Source organism: Pogona vitticeps, chromosome 6 (assembly GCF_051106095.1).
Source record: "Pogona vitticeps strain Pit_001003342236 chromosome 6, PviZW2.1, whole genome shotgun sequence".
Classification (NCBI taxonomy): domain Eukaryota; kingdom Metazoa; phylum Chordata; class Lepidosauria; order Squamata; family Agamidae; genus Pogona; species Pogona vitticeps.
In genome coordinates, this window is record NC_135788.1 from 26,630,087 (window position 1) to 26,650,055 (window position 19,969).

Consider the following 19,969-nt stretch of genomic DNA (forward strand, 5'->3'; position numbering starts at 1 on the left):
TGGGTGGGTTTTAACATGTTTACGAGTAATCTGGTGAGAACGACCAGATTACTCATAAAGATGTTTGAACTTGCTATGGGTTCAAATGCAGGCTGCAGAGAAAAATATGAAATGTCATAGGAATCCTCCCCCTACTTATAAAAGTTAGTAATACTATTTTAGAGTCTACCAGTAATTTAGAGATGAACTTGAACAACAATGGGGCAATACAACATTGGGCTTTATTTATATAAAACAAAAACAAAAGTCAAGGTAACAATGGTCAATCTTGCGTCTTCTATTTCATCTTGCATCACATATTCCTCTGTGGTCAATTTACAGTCCAGTCTCATATAGATGCACCACTGGGAGCTATGAGGTTTCCATCTTGTAGCCGTGTTTTTCTAATTCTGCTCTGTTAAAAGAATTCCATTCCAGACAAAGAGTAAGCCACAAAAAATATTAGACAACTGCATTTTTTTGTAGTTGTTTACATTAAGACCAGTGGTTGGAATCATCAGAGTCACTCCCACTGAAAAATCAATGGGACTTCATTTAGGCCTATATCAATTTATCTTGGGAGTGAGTCTCATGAAACCTAGTAGGATTTACTGATGGGTTGCCAAGTACAGTGGTGCCTCGCTTAGCGAGTGCACCGTATAGCGATGTTTCCGTATAGTGATCCCTTTTTCGGGATCGCTATACGGAAACATACCCGATCTTCGCAATGGGGAAAACCCCCATTGCGAAGATCAGGTATTGCGGCGGCCATTTTGGAGCCACCGAACAGCTGTTCGGTGGCTCCAAAATGGCCGCCGGAAGCCCGGAAATGGCTGCCGGCAGCCGTTTTCACGCCCTGCCCTCGCTTAGCGAGGGCGCGAAAATGGCTGCCGGCAAGGGGAATCCTCGCTGAATGGGTAAGTAAGCAAGGTATTGGAACGCATTAAACTAAGTTTAATGTGTTTCAATACCTTTTCCCTACCCGTTTAGCGACATTCTGCATAGCGAGGGTTAATCCGGAACGGATTAACCTCGCTATGCGGGGCACCACTGTATAGTTTTGTGCTGTCAGCAATGGCTAAGTTTTCAAATGACTTAACTTACTTTATCTGGCTCCAATCCACTGGTTACTATAGTTTTGCTTCCTCCCTTAAATACCATGCTTAGAGAAGTTAACACGTTATTTGAATATGACATATGTATTCCTTCATTCTGCTAAGCCAGTTTCTTCCTAATGTTCCTTGCCCTTCACGTATGGTTTTATATCATTTCCCCCCATTCCTGCCCTGTTTTTTGGGTCTCCAATTAACAATTTTCCTGACATTGCCATCCTCAGGAGAAAGTCTTCCCAGTAGTTGTTCCTAAACATGGGACCTTTGGAATTTCTGGACTATAGCCCGAAGACATTTGCAGGAATTTCCTCAATCAGGCTTTTGGGGGAATTTAGCCAAGAAATCAAAATCCTCACAGTTGTTTTTAATCACTTACAGGGGGAAAATGGAGGCTCTGTCTTGGCCATGCTGCTGAGTCCATAAGGAGGTCGGTAGTCTCCCTGCTCATTACACTCAAAGAGCTACCAGCCCCCTAATGCCTTGGCAGCTCCCACAGATCTTTGCCCCTCCCAGCCACTTCCTCCATTTCCATAGACACAGCAGCATGGCCAAAAAAGAGCATCTATTTCCCATATGCAATTTATTGAAAACAACTGTGAGAACTCTGATTTCTTGGCTAAAGCCCCCATAAGTCTGGGGGAATTCCTCCAGACTTCTTGGGGCAGTAACCCAAAAATTCCATGCTAAACTGCTTCTAGCTTAGCATGGGGCTATTCCTTCCAAGAGAGACTAGGTTGGCCCTTTCTTCCTGTCCTTCCACTAGCAGACAAAGACCACTTTATTTAGAACAGATTCGCTGCTGGAAAAGGTGCCATTTTTAAAAAAATCAACATATTTTTCTAATACTGTTGATGTGTTTTAATAAAGTTTAGCACTACAATTTATTTAATACTATAGTTTGGGTTTTTATCTGTAAATATAATTATGTGCTGTTAAGCCAGTCCTGACATACAACAACTCTTGCCTGGGTTTCCTAAGTATAAAGTCATTGAAAGTGGTTTATAGCCCCTTCTGATAGCACTCTGAAACTGTGCATACTGCCCAATTAAAACTACACTGGGTGATTCTTCTCCCAGGAGACACAGTTGGGGATCAAACTTCCTCACCTCCTGGGCTCTGCAGCCATATATTCCAACCTACTAAGCTATCCTACCGGGGCTAAATTGTGTCATGAACCACCCTTAGCTTTACTTTTGGGAGGAAGGTTGAAAGAATCGCTCAGTAAGTCCAAACTAATACTGAGAGAAAAATAGTAGCTTATTAACACCTGGGCCTACATTTTTTTTTGTATTTGCATATACTGAAACATTTATGTTGACCTTAACTGATTGGAGAAATCATCTTCCACATTGTCGTCATCCCAATTGTCTTCCCATACATGTGCATCTTCATCTTCGTCTAAACCAGCCCAGTCTGAAAACAAGGCACAAAACAAAGTTTATTTTACGCACAATTCAACAACCTTGAACAAAATATTCTGATAATCTGAATCTGAAAAAAGTTTCATTCCATTTTAAGGTACACCATGATGTTATTCCATGCAACTCTTCTCCAGAAATAATTAACTTTATGTTTAATGACTAAGTTAAAAATATAAAGAGTAAAGTAACGGAAACACTATTTTAGCTACTGCATTTCTACACAAATCATACAATTCTAAAGTTACATCATTTGAAGATAGATATTTTAACACCATGGTCTGGAAAAAAGCCAAGAAACATGGTTTGTAAATGCATGACCAGAGTCAAATGATAGAAGCACTTCACAGATTGATCTCTTTTAAAGGTCTGGCTGACAGTTTGTTGCCACAGACATTCCAAATCTGTAAGACTGAATATCTCTGTTTGAGGTGGAAGAAATGAGCAAGGTGAGTTGACACTGGACAAGACAATGGAGTGAGGAAATATGGCAGCGAGGTGAGAGAGCAGCAAACCAGATGCTGTCTGACTAAAGATCAAATGCTAGCCCAGAAAACTAAAAAAAGGTAGGATCCAATTAGGGAAAGTGAAGGGAAAAAAGTTCTTGCTGGCTAGAAAAGAGGTCAGTTACTATTCATGCCTACTAATTCCACTGATATGGCTTCAGGACCAGTTGGGGCCATAATACTAGGAAATTTTAAAACTGACAGGTGAATAAGTTGCACGTCAGCCTTTATCCGTTGTGCAAAACAAGTGGGAGTTCAGGTTATTAAATGGTGTGCTTTTCTCCTGACAGGCTTTCATACTATTGGCACAAATACATAAGGTTTCAGACACACAATGACAGAGACTATTAAACGAACAATGCAATGCTGTACATCTTTGCTAACACTGTGCTGCAGGGCATAAAAGCTACCCAATTTGGCACCATCTTTCTGCTGATTACCAAAGTAACAACTGGCTTGCCATATACATTTCAGGTCTCTAGGATTCCAACGCAGGAAAAAGTGTAAACCAGCCTTGTATTTAAACAATACTGTATTACTTGATGGGAAATCATTATATAGTTCACTAACCTCCATATTTTGATGGTGCTTCACTTAAAGCACAAACTGTGGATACTTCAAAACAGAAACATATTTATTTTTATTTATTTATTTATTTATTTTATATCCCGCCTATCTAGTCACGAAGGACTACATACTAATTTCCTATACAGCCCATAAATGTATCATCTGCAAAATTGAATCTAAACTGCATTAATTTTTTTATAACCCTGAAACATACATAGGACAGGACGTAACACACAGTGCTTGCTGATAATGGCATGGGAGGTCAGGAGCTAGCTTTAGGGATACTCAGACTTTCCATATCCAGATTTTCTCATCCCTAAAACATCTATTCCCACAATTGACTTAACAATGACCACAATCTTTAGCAGTTAGGTTAATCACTACTAACCAGGACCTGGACATAATTTCAAACTGCACATCTTCATTTAAGGGCTTTCTGCTCAACAGGACACTAACCCATTAAATGAGCAAACCTGGTTAAATTCCTTCAAGGAATTCTGAGGCTGACTGCTGACAATTGTCAACAGCAAGTCAGTGTCACCTCCCCATCACTTCAAAGAAACAACAGATACAGCCAAAGAAATAAGAAAGCCATAGGGGGACCCACTTTTTTACTCTAGAGTTGTTTTCACTTCAGCTGTAAAACTATCAGTAATTTATAAAACAGGGTACTTAAACTGATTTCTGGCCCTGATAGTTTGTTCTTAAACACTGAGTTCAGTATTACTGCTCAGTAATGAAAACCTAAACATATATTGAAAGCAGAGGAAGAAAAATTCCAGATACCTGGGCAAAGATGTGAAAGTCTGGAAACAAAACAGAACACCATCCCCCAAAACTGCCCCCCCCTGTCTTTTTCTTCTTTCTTTCTGGACCTTCACACTCCTTTGCCTGTCTACCTTGAACTGCAATGCTTGCACCCTGAATCAAGGGCCAAGATCCAATGATAGACGGCTCTGGTATCCAACACTGCTGGAATTGGGAATTTCTTCACCTACTCTCCGTTCTTCAGCCTTCATGGTAACAAAAAAACCTATGACACTCCATAGGACATCCCAACCTTCCAGGGTAGATTTTTAAGGTGCACAGGGGGATTTGAGAGGAAGGAAGGGTTGCTGACTCTGAAGAATTCACCACTTAAATGTAGTGTAGGTCTTAGATCATCACTGGAATTTACTACCTAGCATGTTTATAACTGACATATAAGTGTGCTTAAGTTCTTAACTGAATTACTGGGCAAATGTCTTGAAATTGTCTTTATTACATTAATAAACATAAAGAGGTCAGTGGATACAAGACAGACAATATCCTAAGTGTGAACAACATCTGAACTCTCTATGTTGCTGGGCTTCAATTCCCATCAGCCCTAACCAGTGGAACAAGTGGAGCCGCAGCTCCAAAACATCACAAACTTCCCACACATTAACTAAAAATGTTTTTATGCCAGTAAGTACAAGACTCAGCTGTTATTTATGTAAAAACTTATTTCAGTAACTGAATGTATATAGATAGCTGTGATCTTTTAACAGAGAATTTATCTTGGAATGTTTCATTGATTTAAGATTCACCCTGACATAAATTTTATAGTCTTGAATTGAAAGGCACACTCATTACACACCAAATAACACATTAATTTTCATAAGCAAAAGACAAAGCTAAATCAAAGGCTGCAGAAATTTCAAAAGAATCTTGTAATGCAGAAAGAACAGAGAGGAAGAAAATCATTTCCTTTTTCCTCATTCTAGAGTGCTGAAAAAAACTATGCCTACTTGTGTCATTTTAAACATCAGTTGGTCCAATGATATTGCCTCACTTGCTCCATGTTCAGTACTATTCACTTTGCTGCACTATAATGAGCAGACACAGTACACAAAAGCTGTAGCCATACAATGTAAAATCCTAGTCTTGTTACTGCTTTCCTTTAACTAGATAAAAAGCAAAATTTTAATTCTACAGGAATCTGAAACCACTGTAATACTCCTATGAATTGCCAATATGCTAATATAACAAATAATTAAAAAAAATACCCTTTCAAGCAAGCTAACATTTGCCTTTTGCTCTAAAATGCATAAATAACCTATTTTATAAGCTTTAAAAATTATTGGGGAAGTGATGAATTTTCACATACATATCAGAAATAAATGTAATACTTCAACACAATGGTGTTTACAAAAACATCCATTTTAGATGGCTGCTGATAAATGGCAGCAAAGAATTCACTTTTGAAAAGGATGGTGCTTTAATAAAAGTATTCTTTATACAAAGGCTGAAATTATGTTACTTTGTGCAGTAAGCTGCATTAGAGTAAGCCCACTTAGTGGGTATTTGATGAGTCAACTCCTCTGTAAGTTCCACTGATTCTAGTTATGACTTATCTGAATTACAACCGGAGTTAGCCCATTTGAATCAATGGAAGTCACAGAGTTGACTCTTTAATGAGAAACGCAGGGTAAAAATATTTTAAATAAATACATAATACAAACTGAGTAAATGAGCTACTCCACTGCAACTTAATACACAAAGCATCAGGATTTCAGCCACTATGTTTCTCCTTATATTATTCAGCATTGCAACAAAATTTTAAAAACACAGCTTCCATATGAAGTTTCATTAAGAGAAAAATACAGACTCAATTGAATCAACACTGCCTTTAAGGCAATATGCCAGGAAGACAATATATAACAATATATTTAATAACATTTATGCAACTTTTGTAATTAGTCTTCAAACAAACTATAGCAAGCGTCAGCTTTATTAGATTATACATTCATCACTGGACTTTGCTTTGAACTGAATATGATCTTGAGGTATTAAAACAATTAAGAAAAAACTGACTGTAGATAATACACATCACACCAAGTACTATATTACAAAGTTCTAATTCAAAGGAGTTCTAAAGAGTAATCCTCCTAATAAAGTTTGCAAAACAGGATTGATGTAAAGGTGTTACTCATTATATACTATTGCTGCTAAAGACAATCACTTTCAAGAGAGATCCACTGGTTTGGACAACTATTGTTTCGCTAAGGAAAGGCCGATAATCATGTATCTGTTTTATAAAAATGTACAGCCCATAGTAAAATGTGTTTTTTAAAATAAAACCAATTAACATTATTTAAATGTTATAGTAACATAATAATGTTAAGTATCCAGAAAATGTAAAACTCTTCAGCAAAACACTGGGCTGCAACCTTAGACATACTTAATTTGGAATAAAAGCCACTATGGGATTTACTTCTCAGAAGACATGCAAGTGACTGAAATGTTGTGGGAAACTTTACATTGCAAGCTGAAGCACAATTATTTTAAAGCAAGTGCTACTTAAAGCAGCCCTGACTTTTTTTCTAAAAAAACCCGTTATTAATGGCTCTGATTACATAGCACTTAGTTATTATGTAAGAGGTGCTAGATGTTCAACACTCTGTCCCTATTCTCAAGAGCGGTTCCATCCTTAGATAAAAGAGAGGCAGGGATTTTGGCATTTTAATTTCTTTGCCATGATAGGGTAGCAAATTGTTAGTGATTATTGCATTTCTACTGCAAACCAGGAGGGATTTATGAGGCTTTTGGCCTCTGGTGCCAAATAATGTACATAGTTATGTCAAACCAAGAAAATGCCATTTTACTAGTTCACCCAAGCAGCAAAGTCTATCCATCACGTTTATTCGTGGAACAAAGAGTAGCTTGAAGACCAGTTCTGCGCTTCCTAAAGTTTTGTGTTCATCAAATACTAAAACTGCAAATCCTTTCACGTAGTTGGGTTCAAGTGAGGGGCAAGCCTGAATCAAACAGCCATTATCAACCAACGTCTACAGACCCTGTTGTTGCATCTCGAGTTCCTAGCGCACACGTGTATTTGCTCTTAACTGGATGGCTTCCTTTCCGGAATCTGTCCCCAAAATAAGAAAAGGGCTTCTCGTGTCTTCCCAAACGAAGGAAGGTATTGCGGCGGTGGGAAAAACAAGTTGCCGGGTGAGCGGGGCATCATAACAGAAACTTCAGCTTGAGAAGAAGCAAAAACCCGAACAGATGCTTGGAAATCAAGCTCCCCGAGGGGGGGGGGCGGCGAAGCAGGACGATCACCCCACCTCAAAGGACTTACTCAGAAGGCGGGGGAGCGAGACACTGAGAACGGACCCATTTACGTGGTGGGACGAGGGCGCGCGCACGTGAAAACCTCCGCGCTGGTCTACGCACGGCCTACTCTGAGGGCGCCGCCGAACACGCACCGTCACGGTTCTCCTACCGCCAGCTCCCCCTCAGTACTGCTGCTACTACTACTACTACTACGGGCCGCGCTCCCCACATTCGGAGTCGCTCCCAGTAGACCCCCCCACCCCGCCCCCACTTCGCTCGGGCTACCTTCGGCGGGGAATTCCTCGAACTCATCGTCCTCCTCCAAAAGCCCCAAATCGACTGGCTGTTTTTTCTCCGACATCACCGGTGCTCGGCCTACTCGAGCCAATCTAGAGCCCTCCAACGAGTCCGACTCTATGGCTCCGCGCTGAGAATGACGGGATACTAACGGAATCACCCGGCGGGCAGGTTGAGGAAGAACCAAACATTGAAGGGGGAGGGTTGAGAGGATAAAGACGCATGCGCTCTTTAGGCAAGGGCTGCTGCGGCGCTCGCGAGCACGTAGCGAGTGTCAACTGCTCCCGTTTCCCTCAGTTTTTTGCTCTCCGTCTCGTTACGGTCGTTGTCCTGCTTTGAGCGTTAATTTTTCTCCCGTTTCCAGCCCCCTTTTTGGTGGGTGTTTGTGAGAGGGATTTTATTTTATTTATAGGTCACATTTCTCCCCAGCCAGGGAGGCTGACAACAATTAAAACTGTACAGTAATCGCACATTTTAAAATGCTATGAGAAGTACGGGTATGTTAAACAAGCATTTATCACAAATAAAAGCAGTTTTAAAAAACATTTAAGTGTGTGATTCGATGGTGTGTAGTTCTCTTAGAGAGGATGTGGATAGAAAAGGTAAACCGTTTCTTCCCGGTTTTTGTGAGGAAGAAGACAATGAAACGCATCGCACAATCATCTTAGTCCCTAGCTTTATAATTTTAATGGCTAAATGTCAGCTGTACTTAGCCTAGGTGAAAGGGAATTACAGTACTCAGTACTCTACTTCGTGTGGGGGAAGTATCCAGAATATGCTATCATAATTATGTCTTCTGCTTTGAAAAGCAAAACATCTTTCCCATTAATCAAGTGGCCATTGAAAACCTGTTCGGTTTGGGCCACATATTTTGAGGAGCACCTTGAAGTATGTCACTTGCAAAATTCCTTCCCCCCCCCCTTTTTTTTTTTAAAAAGGCACTAGTAATGGGCTTATGAGCAAGAATGAAATCCAGGCCTATTATTAATTGATTCACAATCTCAACCTCTTAGTTTTTATACCAAGGGCATGCCTACCCCGCCCCCCTTTTTCTGAATGGTGGTATTGCCAGTTAACAATCTCCAGTTGAAGCCAACTAGACTGGAAAAAACAATAATGCTGGGAGCAGTTAAAGAGGAAGCCCAAATATGAGATGGACTGATTCTCTAAAAGAAGCAATAGGCTTCGGTTTGCAAGAGCTGAGCAGAACTGTTTATTTATTTATTTTTTTAGAAGGTTTTTTTAACCATGCCATTACCAATGGTATCTGAGTGGCGTACAACAATATTAAAACTTTAAAAACATTAAAAATAGGCAATATTATAATAATACCCTAGATTAAAAACAGTCATTAAAATATTAATATTAATAAATCTTGCTGCTCATGTGGCCATCTGAAGGATACTATTTACAGTAATTAAAATTCTGGCTAAACACAAAGGTCTTTGAATGTATCTAGATCCAACTCGCTGGAAGGAGAGATCTGAAGCTGAGGCTCCAATACTTTGGCCATCTCATGAGAAGAGAAGACTCCCTGGAAAAAACCCTACTGTTAGAAAAGTGTGAAGGCAAGAGGAGAAGGGGACGACAGAGGATGAGATGGTTGGACAGTGTCATCAAAGCTACCAACACGAAATTGACCCAACTCTGGGAGGCATTGGAAGACAGGAGGGCCTGGCGTGGTCTGGTCCATGGGGTCATGAAGAGTCGGACATGACTAAACGACTAAACAACAACAAGATCCAATCCATTTAACATACTCCCAAGGACTGTTGGAACTCATGCTATATTTGAATTTTTAAATCTTGTGTTGTTGGCCATGATGCCAGTGCACTGCTTTTTTTTTATTTAATGCAAGCTTCAGCTAAATCCATACAAGAAGTCCGAAACATAAAAGGTCAACAAATGCCAAAGAGAGAGAAAAAATCTATAAACATATCACTCTCCCTTTTCATAAATGTATTCTACAGTTACAAAACCAGAGGGTAACTGATTGGATTTGTGAGCCACCCACTTGAGGTGCCTGCAGAGAGTAAAATTTATCACTTTAAAATGAAGTTGAGTTCTGCTGGAGTTTGCTCAATTGGAACTGCAACTTGCACTGAAAGAGGAAAAATATTTTCTGACAACTTTCTATACCTTTGTGAGAGCTTAAAACTAATGTTGGTGACAGAAGAGGCATTGTCTGTGTAACTACATCTAGAAGCACAGAGTGCATTTTCCTACGTGTGACAGCACAAGCTGCTTTACTGGTTTGTTTCTTATTTGGATTTTGTTTCACTCATTAGGTTGAATGGAACCTAAGGGCTCACAAATGTACAAGACTAAAGGCTCAGATTAGAGTTACAGCAGTAGAGTATGTTGACAACCAAGGAGATGGTTTCAAAAAGTGAAAAACGAGTTACATCTGTCTGGCACTTAAAGAGAACGGTGAAGTCACTTTTTTTCCAGGTTAATATTGTATTCTGCTGGTGATTCAAAGTAACACCAAGTTCAGAGTGTACATCACAGAACAAGTTTGTGCCTGTGGAGGCTCTGATGTGTTCTCTCTAGGCAGTTAGTTCTCTTGCCTTATAACAGCATTGCCAGGATGCTGGTTCTTTTCCTTGAACACTGAGAGTCTGATTCATGAGTCAATGACTTACACAGCTGGCTTATTCTGTGTCCTAGATATAAAGGGAGAGAAATACTCAAGTCCCAACACTGGGAATGTTTCAGATTTGTTCCAGCATGTTCCTTATATGGTTGGGCATGGCAATATAGGAAATATGAACATTACATCCATTCTCTGAAAGACTTGAATCATGGTGACCACATGTTAATTTTATGATTTGAAAAGATCACCAACTGGATTTATTGCTGCTTTTTAGTGATTTATTCATATTAATTTATGAACTTTTGTTGCTTTTCAGTAGTCTGCTTCACAGATGACACATATGAAGAAGGGTTTCCATAAGTAGAACAAGCAGAAGGATCTTATTGCTGCCCCCTATCCAGATTAAGATATTTGCAGTCATACACCCTAGTATTCTCTCTTAGGTTGTGAAGGATCTCAGGGAGACACCTCTTGGGATGTTGTTTCACTGCTGTCCTGATAAAAAATTGCTCTCCTAGTGTTAGATGTCCTGTTAGCTAGCTGTGCCCCTTGGCCTCCTGAATGTACATCAATAGCAGTAATACATTACTACCTATCATATGATTATTACAACATTTGGATACAATCGAGGTATCAGTCAATAGAGCTGTCACATCAATAATGCAGTGTGTGTTCATTTCTTAGAACCTGCCTAGTGCCTAGTCCAAATAAATGGATAGGAGTAGTCTGCAGTAGAAAATCTGCAGGGAAGTGCTTAACCCATTCCTCAGTCATGATTTCTTTCCAAATCCACTCCAGCTGGTTTCCCCCTCTGTAGTTCCAAAAAGCATTTGTCACAATATGGTATCTGGAAATTATGGAAGAAAAGGCCTGTAATCAAATTCTCTAGCTTTAACCCCTGACTCTTTCAAGTTTCAGCCAGATTCTATCCCCTCTTTGGCCCATAGTTTTTTATAAACAGTTGCTAAGGAGACAGTGCTGAAGCCAAATGGGCTGCTCCTCTTACCCCTTATAATCTGAATACTGCTAGTGTCAAGTGTTGTGACAAGTGGACAATGGGGTCCATTCTTCACACCAAGTTTTCAAGACAACTCCTGAGATGTTATTTTTGTTGTTATGTGCCATCAAGTTGCCCTTTGAGACATTCTTAGAGTATTGTAAGTCCCAATGCTTAGACAGGAAACAGAAAAGGGCGCAAGCTTATTTTTAATCATATTTTTAAGCATGGCAGTTTGGTTGGTAGATAGAGATGGTCAAATTCTCTTGGTTGTCTGATTTGAGTAGAATTTTAAAAACTGTATTTGGCAGCAATCAGTGGGTCATTTAGATCAATCCTCTCTGACAGCAAAGTTCTTTAGATCTATACAGACCAGAAGAAGAGTATAATGAAAGTATGCATGGTGTGAAACTAGCCCATCTTATATTTTTACAATCTTTAGACAATTCATCATGTAATTTTCTTTCAAGACTCTTATGAATTTGTATTAATACATGGCTGAATTGGACATACTTTTTCAGTACAGTTTATTTAATATTAATCTATTCATTTTGGGGTAAATGAAGAGTTTTAATGGTTAAGATGTAACCAGAATGTATTCTCAAGTGCCATGTTAGGTTTATCAATCAAGTAAAAATTGTGCACTTGAGGGTAAGAGCACATGGCTATCATGTGATCCTCTCTGTCTGGGTTAATTGGAAATCTTTTCTCCCATCCTGTTACCAGCCCTTGAACAAAGTGGCTTGAACCATGCACAGTATGATGCTATCTGCCTTTGTAGGCTCTATTGAAAGAACAAGCATTTGACTAAAGAACAGCCCACCTGATCCAGAGGGGTGTGTGTGCATGCGTGTGTGTTGTATAAAGACTCTGTCCAGGCTTACCTCTTGGCTCTGTAATGAAATTTCTAATGTAAAATTCTTCTGCCTTTCAAAAATACAGTGTAAATTATAACAATCAGCTTGGCAGGATTATAACTTCACCACGTTTTCTTGTATGCTAAATTTTAGGAAACCAATACGCATAAGGTAAGTGCGACAAAACAAGAACAAATAAAATTTCTCAAAGGAGGTGACTACAAACCTTCAAATTCATCCCTATTATTTCTCCCAAAGCTCTCTGTTGACATAATTGCAACTTCATACCAGCAGCCCCCAGATGTTGGTGGACGGTGAGTCTCAGAGTTCCTCACCATTAGACATCTGACTGGATTTGAATTCCAACAATATTTACTAGTCATGGAACTAGACTTAGCTAGATACACAGCGTTGCTTATGACAGTGTTGTTGTAATCTTCTTTCATTTATTAATTTCTCCTGCTTCATCTACACTGTAAAGCTCCACATACATTGATACATTGGTTCCACCACCTGAATTGATATTTGCATAATTGTCCTTCATAATTTAATTGGGATAAGAATGGGGTAAATTTAAATAAATGCAAGATTCCTCTGGTTTCAAAAATTCAAGACAAAGAAAAACTGCAGCTGCAATTGGTAAAATATTTCTTTACTGCCAAGAGTTCTGTGAAGCCCTGAATTTTAGCAGCTACAGATTGGCAGCCCTACTTCAAGCACCCTGACTTGTCCATCCTACTCCTAGAATTCACTGTTAAACTATCTGCTGTTCGAAACATATAACACATAGCTGTCATTTATTTCCTTTCTTACTTTTCAGCATTCATAGCCTGATCTATATTGATCTGTGTGATGCACATAAAAGCGAACCCAAAGTTTAGAATCTTCTTTTATACTGATCTGGGATATCCATAATATGCTTGTGTAATCAAAGATGGGAAGATCAAAAGATATGTATGTGCATTAAACAAAGTTATTGAAGAAAATCATTTCTCAAACTACCTCACACCCTTCAAAGGCATCTGACACTTCTTTTAAACTTTCCAAGTAAAATCATAATGTGACTAAAAAGCAATTAATTTCTGTAGTTTGCCCTGAAAAATGCTGACATTTTCTGTCAACTGATGGAAAGACCCCCAACTTAGCTACAGGTAGAAGAAATGGTGGTGAGTAATTTTAGTTTTACTTCTTTCAGTAGGAGATGCAATAATCTTTAGCTGGACTAATGGGAATATTAATAGGAAAGTTCAAAGATCTCACTCATTTATATCGACATTGGATTGGAGTAATGTTAACACATAGGCAGGACCATAATTGGCTGTATTTAGTTTGAGAAGAACAAAAGACTTTCGTGTTGATATAATTGTCCGTTAAGTGGCACAAGGCACTTGTCCTGGCTGTTCTTAGATTTTCTGGCACAATTGGATTTGCCAGAACAACTTCTGTGCCAGTTGAGATCAGCTCGCAGAAAAGTCACAAGGTGGTGGGGAGATAAGGGGGGCTGAGTTATGCCAGATATAAACCTCTTTCACCCTTTCACAGCCACTATACTGGTGAGAGCCAAAATAGTCTTGAGTTATAAAGACTTGGCAGAGTTTGGATTCAGACCCTCCACAGTTAGCTTAGTGTCCACTCAGCCAACTCTTGGTTGTCTTAGTTAGTTAGGATGGCATCCAAAATTACTATTGTTTCAACTGTTGTCAGTAATGTTATACACCATGGAAACTGGCATAGGAGCATTAATACCATTCCTTACCAAGAGTGTAGTTCATTTTGCAATATGCTCCATCAAAAAGTGTTCTTTTGGATGTTTATCTTCCTCAACCTGCCACTTTCTAAATGTGCACAAATCCCAGAATCTGATATGTTGGCCAGTAATGGTGAAATTTGTATTCTAGCTCAGATTCCAGGTTGAGGAAAGCTGATCTTAAAGCTTAGTATGTAATAGGCTGTGCCCCTGATCAGTTCTACTTTTCTCTTCTGCTGCCTCTCATCCCAGGCACTGTCCACTCACTGTTCAAACACTACAGTACAAACTATTTAAGATAGATTTGGCATAAAGCATGAAAATGCTCTGTCGCAATGTTGCTGAAAAAGTCTAAAAAGGCCGTTTAAAAATGATTTCTAAAAATAACTAGAATACTTAACTGGCTGCAGTAAAACAGCAAATGTTATTGTCGTTGATTGCATTACTTTTTAACTGTTATCTCTGTTATGCCCTTGTTATATATAAAAAAGAAGTAATTCTTTATAGGTAACTGTGCTACTTTTAATTTATTGCTTCCTGTCTCTCTGTAATAACAATCCCAGAGGGGTCTGGTCTTTTCCACAGCCCTCCTAAAATCTTGAGAATAAACAGTAACTACATATGATTACCGAATATATGATGATTCTTACCACAAAACATATTCCTGCGAGTACGATACATTTGCACATCCTTTACATAGGATCTAAAAGATAAGATCTAAAAGAAAAGATTACACAGAGATAGATAAATAAATGTATCTGAAAAATGTATTAAGCAAATTCAATGAAATATTAATACCGCTCTGGTTTTGACAACTTATGGAAGATGTGCAAGATGGAAATATCATGGCCAGGTCATTAAAATGTAAGAAGAATTTGATTGGTGTAATGGCCCACTTAATCCAGAATTTGGTTTCCCATTAAGAGCCTATATGCATCTGGGAAGTCCGGAGCCCCCAGAGAACACAAAAGCAGTAATCATGTATTGTTCTTGCCTAAGGAGTCACAAAGAGAGTCATAGATCCTGAGCAGAACTTCCTGCCAAATGCTATACAGTATTTTGAAGGACAGTGGTACTGTACTTATTTAACCCTAGTTACATATGCTGTGAGGTTGATTCAGTGGGGCCCAGATGAGCATTTCATTGTATGTGTAGGTTAAGAAAAAAAATGTGTACCTCTCCTTGCAAATCTGGAAGCCTTTTTCAACAGGTGGTTTTCCTTTATAGCTCTGTGAAACAAAATGTCAATGAATTTATTTATTTTGTTACTTATTAATGTTTCCATTCCATCTATACATGACAATCTCATGGTGGCATATAGTGATCAACATTTCTAAGACATAAACCTATGAGCATTGTAACAGGAGCTTTTGCTTTTATTCCTACTCAGATGATTTTATATGCTGCTTCTGCTATTGTTACTATTTAAATAATTGATGTTTAGCATACTATTAATCATTTGCTTCATTATGTAAACCTAGGTGAAATAATGCTGGCAGAAGAAGTGTGATTACTGTAAGTGGTTTTTATTCTGGCTCCCCCCCCCCTCGTTGTGTTTCTAAGATGTACTTCTTCCCTTTGGTTTTTAATATCATATAATCTGCTTTTGAGGTGGATACAAATAAAAATAAATTGACCTATGGCTCAGTGGTAGCATTCATGTATGAAAATAAAATTGACAACTTTCTTAGCTATTTGCGCCTGTTTCTTGCAGAATAAGTTTGACTGGCTTCAAGTAAATGTGGGTTTGATAAGAATGTCAATTCAAAACAAACAAACAAACAAATAAATACACCAATGGTAGTTTAGCTTCTGGAAGCATGGAAAAAGAATCAGTGTTTCACAGTATTTGAGAATATTACAAGGTCTTTGTTACAAAAAAAAGCTTGCAGGTACAGCAGGAAGACAAAGCTGAGAGCTAGTAAAAACTTGTTATGCAATGAAGAACTTGCCTTTTACAGCTCTTGTGTTCTTTTGCTGAAAGCAGATCATTGCTATAAGAAGTATTTACCAATTTTAAAAGGTCTTGGCCCACCATATCTGGTGTTAGATTTCAAATATAGCTTTTGTTGCCAAGGTGACAAATACTTATAAATACAACACCTCATCACATGTGCTTTTATCCCAGTATTTTTGTGGCTTTTAAATCAGATACCATTAGCAAATATATTAGGTAATTTTGCTGAAAGATGATTTTTCCACTAACACTTTTTCGTTACATTTCCCCAGGTATTTGGGTAAATGTCTGTTGTGACACTCTAGTCCTGCTAGGCTCTTTTCATCATGAGAAGAGCAGTAGCTTACATGGTGAAGATTAACAAAATTACCTTTAGTCTTCTTTTTATTGATAATTGTAAAATATGTGAGTGACCTCCTTTTTTCAAGTCTTTGTTCAAGCCACACCACTCTGAAGAGTACAGTTTATTGCTCAGGTGGTGATTACAAGATTGTCCAAAAACTTGATATTTTAAACTAAATTATCCCTTTGGAAATAGCCCAGTAAGGCAGCATATAACACAATGGAAAATGAATCAACTCCCCTTCTCTCTCCCCCTCTTCATTTTTTTTCTATAGAACAAACAAATAAATATTAACTGCTTAAATGGAAAGCAATAACATTATTACTTGCCAGACTCTTTTCTCATAAGGGAACCAAACACATTTTAAAAAGGTAAAGAAAACAAATAGAGCAGCTAATGTGCTTCATTGTGGGTGCCCAGCAATGTTTAGTCTTGGCATTTCAAGCTGAAGCAACTGGTTTATACTGTGTGCTCATATTTGGTACTAATCAAAGAACTGGCAACGGAAGGCAGGCAGTAATTCCAAATATTTGTAGTTTACCAGACAGCAACTGTGATGGAAAACATTACACAGCAGGATGTTCTGCGACCACTGAAGGATGGTGTTTCACTTTGGTACTATTTGAACTGGATGAAAAAGTAAATTATAACCTGGGCAGCCCAACTGACAACCCACTTAAGTTGCACTTCTTGGATTTAAGTTAATTTAGTTCCACTGGTGCATGTAAATGGGACAGTAGTTGCTGGAATTAAACTACCACCGCATAACTTAACTTGGTTGCAGATCTCCCTGTGAAGAATATATTGCCGACCTCCATGCCTTGCATTTGAGATATGTTGGTTTGGGACCAACACCACCATTGACAATGGAAGCTGTTGCAACTTTAGACGTCAACTGGGAATGCTCCCAATGATTCTATATGTGAGCTGAGCCCCTTCAGTTAGGATGCCCAGACAACTTTCTTGAAGAGCTGCTTCCCCACGTCCCCGAGAGTCCCAAAGTGAAGAGCTGAAGGTTGAGTGTTGCTCAAAGCACTGAATGAGCCAATCTGCACACCACGTAGCAGCACTTGCCCATTTCCACTTCTGGACATGTTGTTAAGTAGTGGAATAGCAGCTTTCCCAGTAATCTAGTCAGTCTGCACAGCAAGCTATTCCGCATGTTCATATTTCCTGATATCTCCAGACAGAGCTGAAACCCTGGGGAGCAGCTGACAGTCAGTACACCTATTACTGAGATAAACAGAGCAGTGGTCTTACTCAAAACAAGATATCTCTCTGTTTTTCAAAAACTTCATCCATAAAGGCACTGAATCCAAACCAAAATGGAACCAGAGTGGCAGGGAGGTTCTGACAATCAGGAGTAACATACCCAGTTCATCATGAATGGGCACAGACCATTTCAGGCCAGGGTTTCAATACTGATTTAGAGCTTCAAAATGTATTCATTTTCAAAACAAAACTCTTCAAACACTCCCCATTCACATTGGCTGTTTCATCCAAAAACTATCTTTTCTCAGCTCTGTCAGAAGGTCTTCATGCCACCAATGCTATTAGCAGTTTTCATTCCTTCCTGCAGTAGTTTGGCAGAAATCAAAAACATGAATTTGGGGGAAACGATGAACTCCAGAATTCCCTGGCCAGCATGGCTGAAAGTGATCTTCCAAAATTTTTTAACATTTCCAATCTCTTTCTTTTTAAAATTTTTATTATTTAACTATAACATAAAACATAAAATACATAAATCATAATACAAATTAACTGTGTTCCCCACCACCATAGTCGGGACCTCTTCCAATCATCTTCTTCCTCCATCTATATTCTTCTTCTTCTGTTATTGTCCTCTTCTCCAGAACTGCATTGATTCTTGATTTGGAGCTTTTCCTTTTCCTCTTGCTAACACATATTCCAAAAATCTGCCCCATATATCATTAAAATTATTCTTTTTCAACTCTCCTTTCTTAACATTTAAATTACAAGTTAGCTTATCATTTATAGCTATATTCCATATTTCATTATACCAATCATCCATTCGAAATTCAGATTTTGATTTCCATTACCTAGCTATTATTAATCTAGCTGCTGTTAATAAATTGGTAATCAATTCTTTAATCATCTCATCATATTCCACATTCTCAAATATTGATAACAAACTATCTCAGAATTAAATTCTATATCTTTTTCACATATATCATTTAGTTCTTTATAGATTAGTTTCCAAAATCTTTGTACTTTTTCACATTCCCACCACATATGAAAGTATGTACCAATTTCCTTCTCACATTTCCAACAGACATTCAGATAACTAGCATTAATTTTATTTAATTTTGTTGGTGTTAAATACCATCTTAAGCCCAATCTTTAAAAAAATTCTCTTGTTCTCTTAACATTTCCAATTTCTTGGGTGAGTAGGGCTTGTTTTATGCCAAGGTTGGTTATCTCAGCAGGATTGAGGAATATTTTTCTGATTTTCTGGTAGCCCTTAATCTGCACTGTCAAGGGTTTGGAGGCAATGTGGCCCTATAGGCCAATTGACATATATGCATTTTAATTTCTAATTGTTACTTTAATTTTATGGTGTCATGGTTATGTAGTATAAATGAACTACTTTTTTAAAAACTAGAAAATGGGTCTATGGTGGGACTCAGGGATGCTGGAGTCCCCTAAAACATAGCAAAATTTGACCCCCTGGAAGGCATTTTACACTTTTATGAAAATGAAGTGTGGGTCCTAGAGATGGTTCGTGACAAAAAAGTAGCAGATGGAAGCCATTTGCAGCCTACATACTTTACATTGCCTTCCACTCTGTTATGACTTATACAGTGGGCCCATATGCTACATTTTCAAGGCACCCAGGAACCCTAGGGTTTCTGAAGTCCCTAACATAACAATGGGGGATATGTGGTCTTCCAGATGCCATAAACCTACTATTCTCATGAGGCCTTATTATTGGCTATGCTTTCTATGCAGTTCAACAACACACATACCTTGATGCTGCTGTAACTAAGAAACCTTGCTGGACATCATGGCTGCTATTGAAAAGAAATAATGCGAAGTGTTAAAGAAGATCAATGTGGCAGTTTCCATCATGCTGTTGGTTGTACGATATGGACTCAAGAGCATGACAGAACTGGTGATCAGCAAGGGGCTTAGCTCAAGTACATTAATTGCAGCCAACTTCAAATCCAGTTGGAGAATTTATGGTGAGGCAAACTGAGTAGAATTAAAATTGGGCCAAAAGTAATGTTTGTGTGTTCAGCTCATTTTGAAACAAGCCAACAGGATTGTGCCCTTAGCTTGTTTTTTAGAAAGCCCCAGGATCAGATTATATGTGTTATTTAGCACATTTTTATGAGCTGAAATCTGTTAATGTTCTGGAGACATGATTTCAGGACTGAGCAATCATACTTGCAAACTACAAAGCAAAGCAATATACAAAGGTGTGAAAAGCTCCTGTTGTGGCTCTCAGTCATTTTCAGTATTTAAGGAATTACAACCATGTAATTAATGATGTGT

At 38.5% G+C, this 19,969-nt stretch overlaps 1 protein-coding gene across 3 annotated transcripts; it reads right to left on the minus strand.

The window, feature by feature from the left end:
• Positions 1-202: 202 nt before the first annotated feature.
• SEM1 (SEM1 26S proteasome subunit) lies at positions 203-8,202 on the minus strand. 3 transcript variants are annotated; one of them, XM_020785210.3, is made up of 3 exons: positions 7,945-8,202; positions 2,411-2,504; positions 203-394 (listed from the first exon to the last, which is right to left on the minus strand). In XM_020785210.3, exons 1-3 carry the CDS (start codon positions 8,018-8,020, stop codon positions 352-354), a joined length of 213 nt encoding a protein of 70 aa, XP_020640869.1. In that variant the 5' UTR covers positions 8,021-8,202; the 3' UTR covers positions 203-351. The 3 variants fall into 3 exon arrangements, with proteins under 3 accessions (XP_020640869.1, XP_072859321.1, XP_020640867.1); XM_073003220.2 differs by having other exon boundaries at positions 2,417-2,504; positions 7,945-8,170; XM_020785208.3 differs by having other exon boundaries at positions 203-389; positions 7,945-8,170.
• Between the last annotated feature and the right edge of the window lie 11,767 nt (positions 8,203-19,969).

What these genes read in the sequence shown, in the direction of transcription:
- SEM1 (XM_020785208.3), bottom strand. Translation starts at nt 8,020, where the DNA reads ATGTCGGAGAAAAAACAGCCAGTCGATTTGGGGCTTTTGGAGGAGGAC. An exon ending in CGAGGAATTCCCCGCCGAAG is followed by an intron (nt 2,505 to 7,944) that starts GTAGCCCGAGCG and finishes CCTTGTTTTCAG; the next exon opens with ACTGGGCTGGTTTAGACGAA. An exon ending in GATTTCTCCAATCAGTTAAG is followed by an intron (nt 390 to 2,410) that starts GTCAACATAAAT and finishes TTAACAGAGCAG; the next exon opens with AATTAGAAAAACACGGCTAC.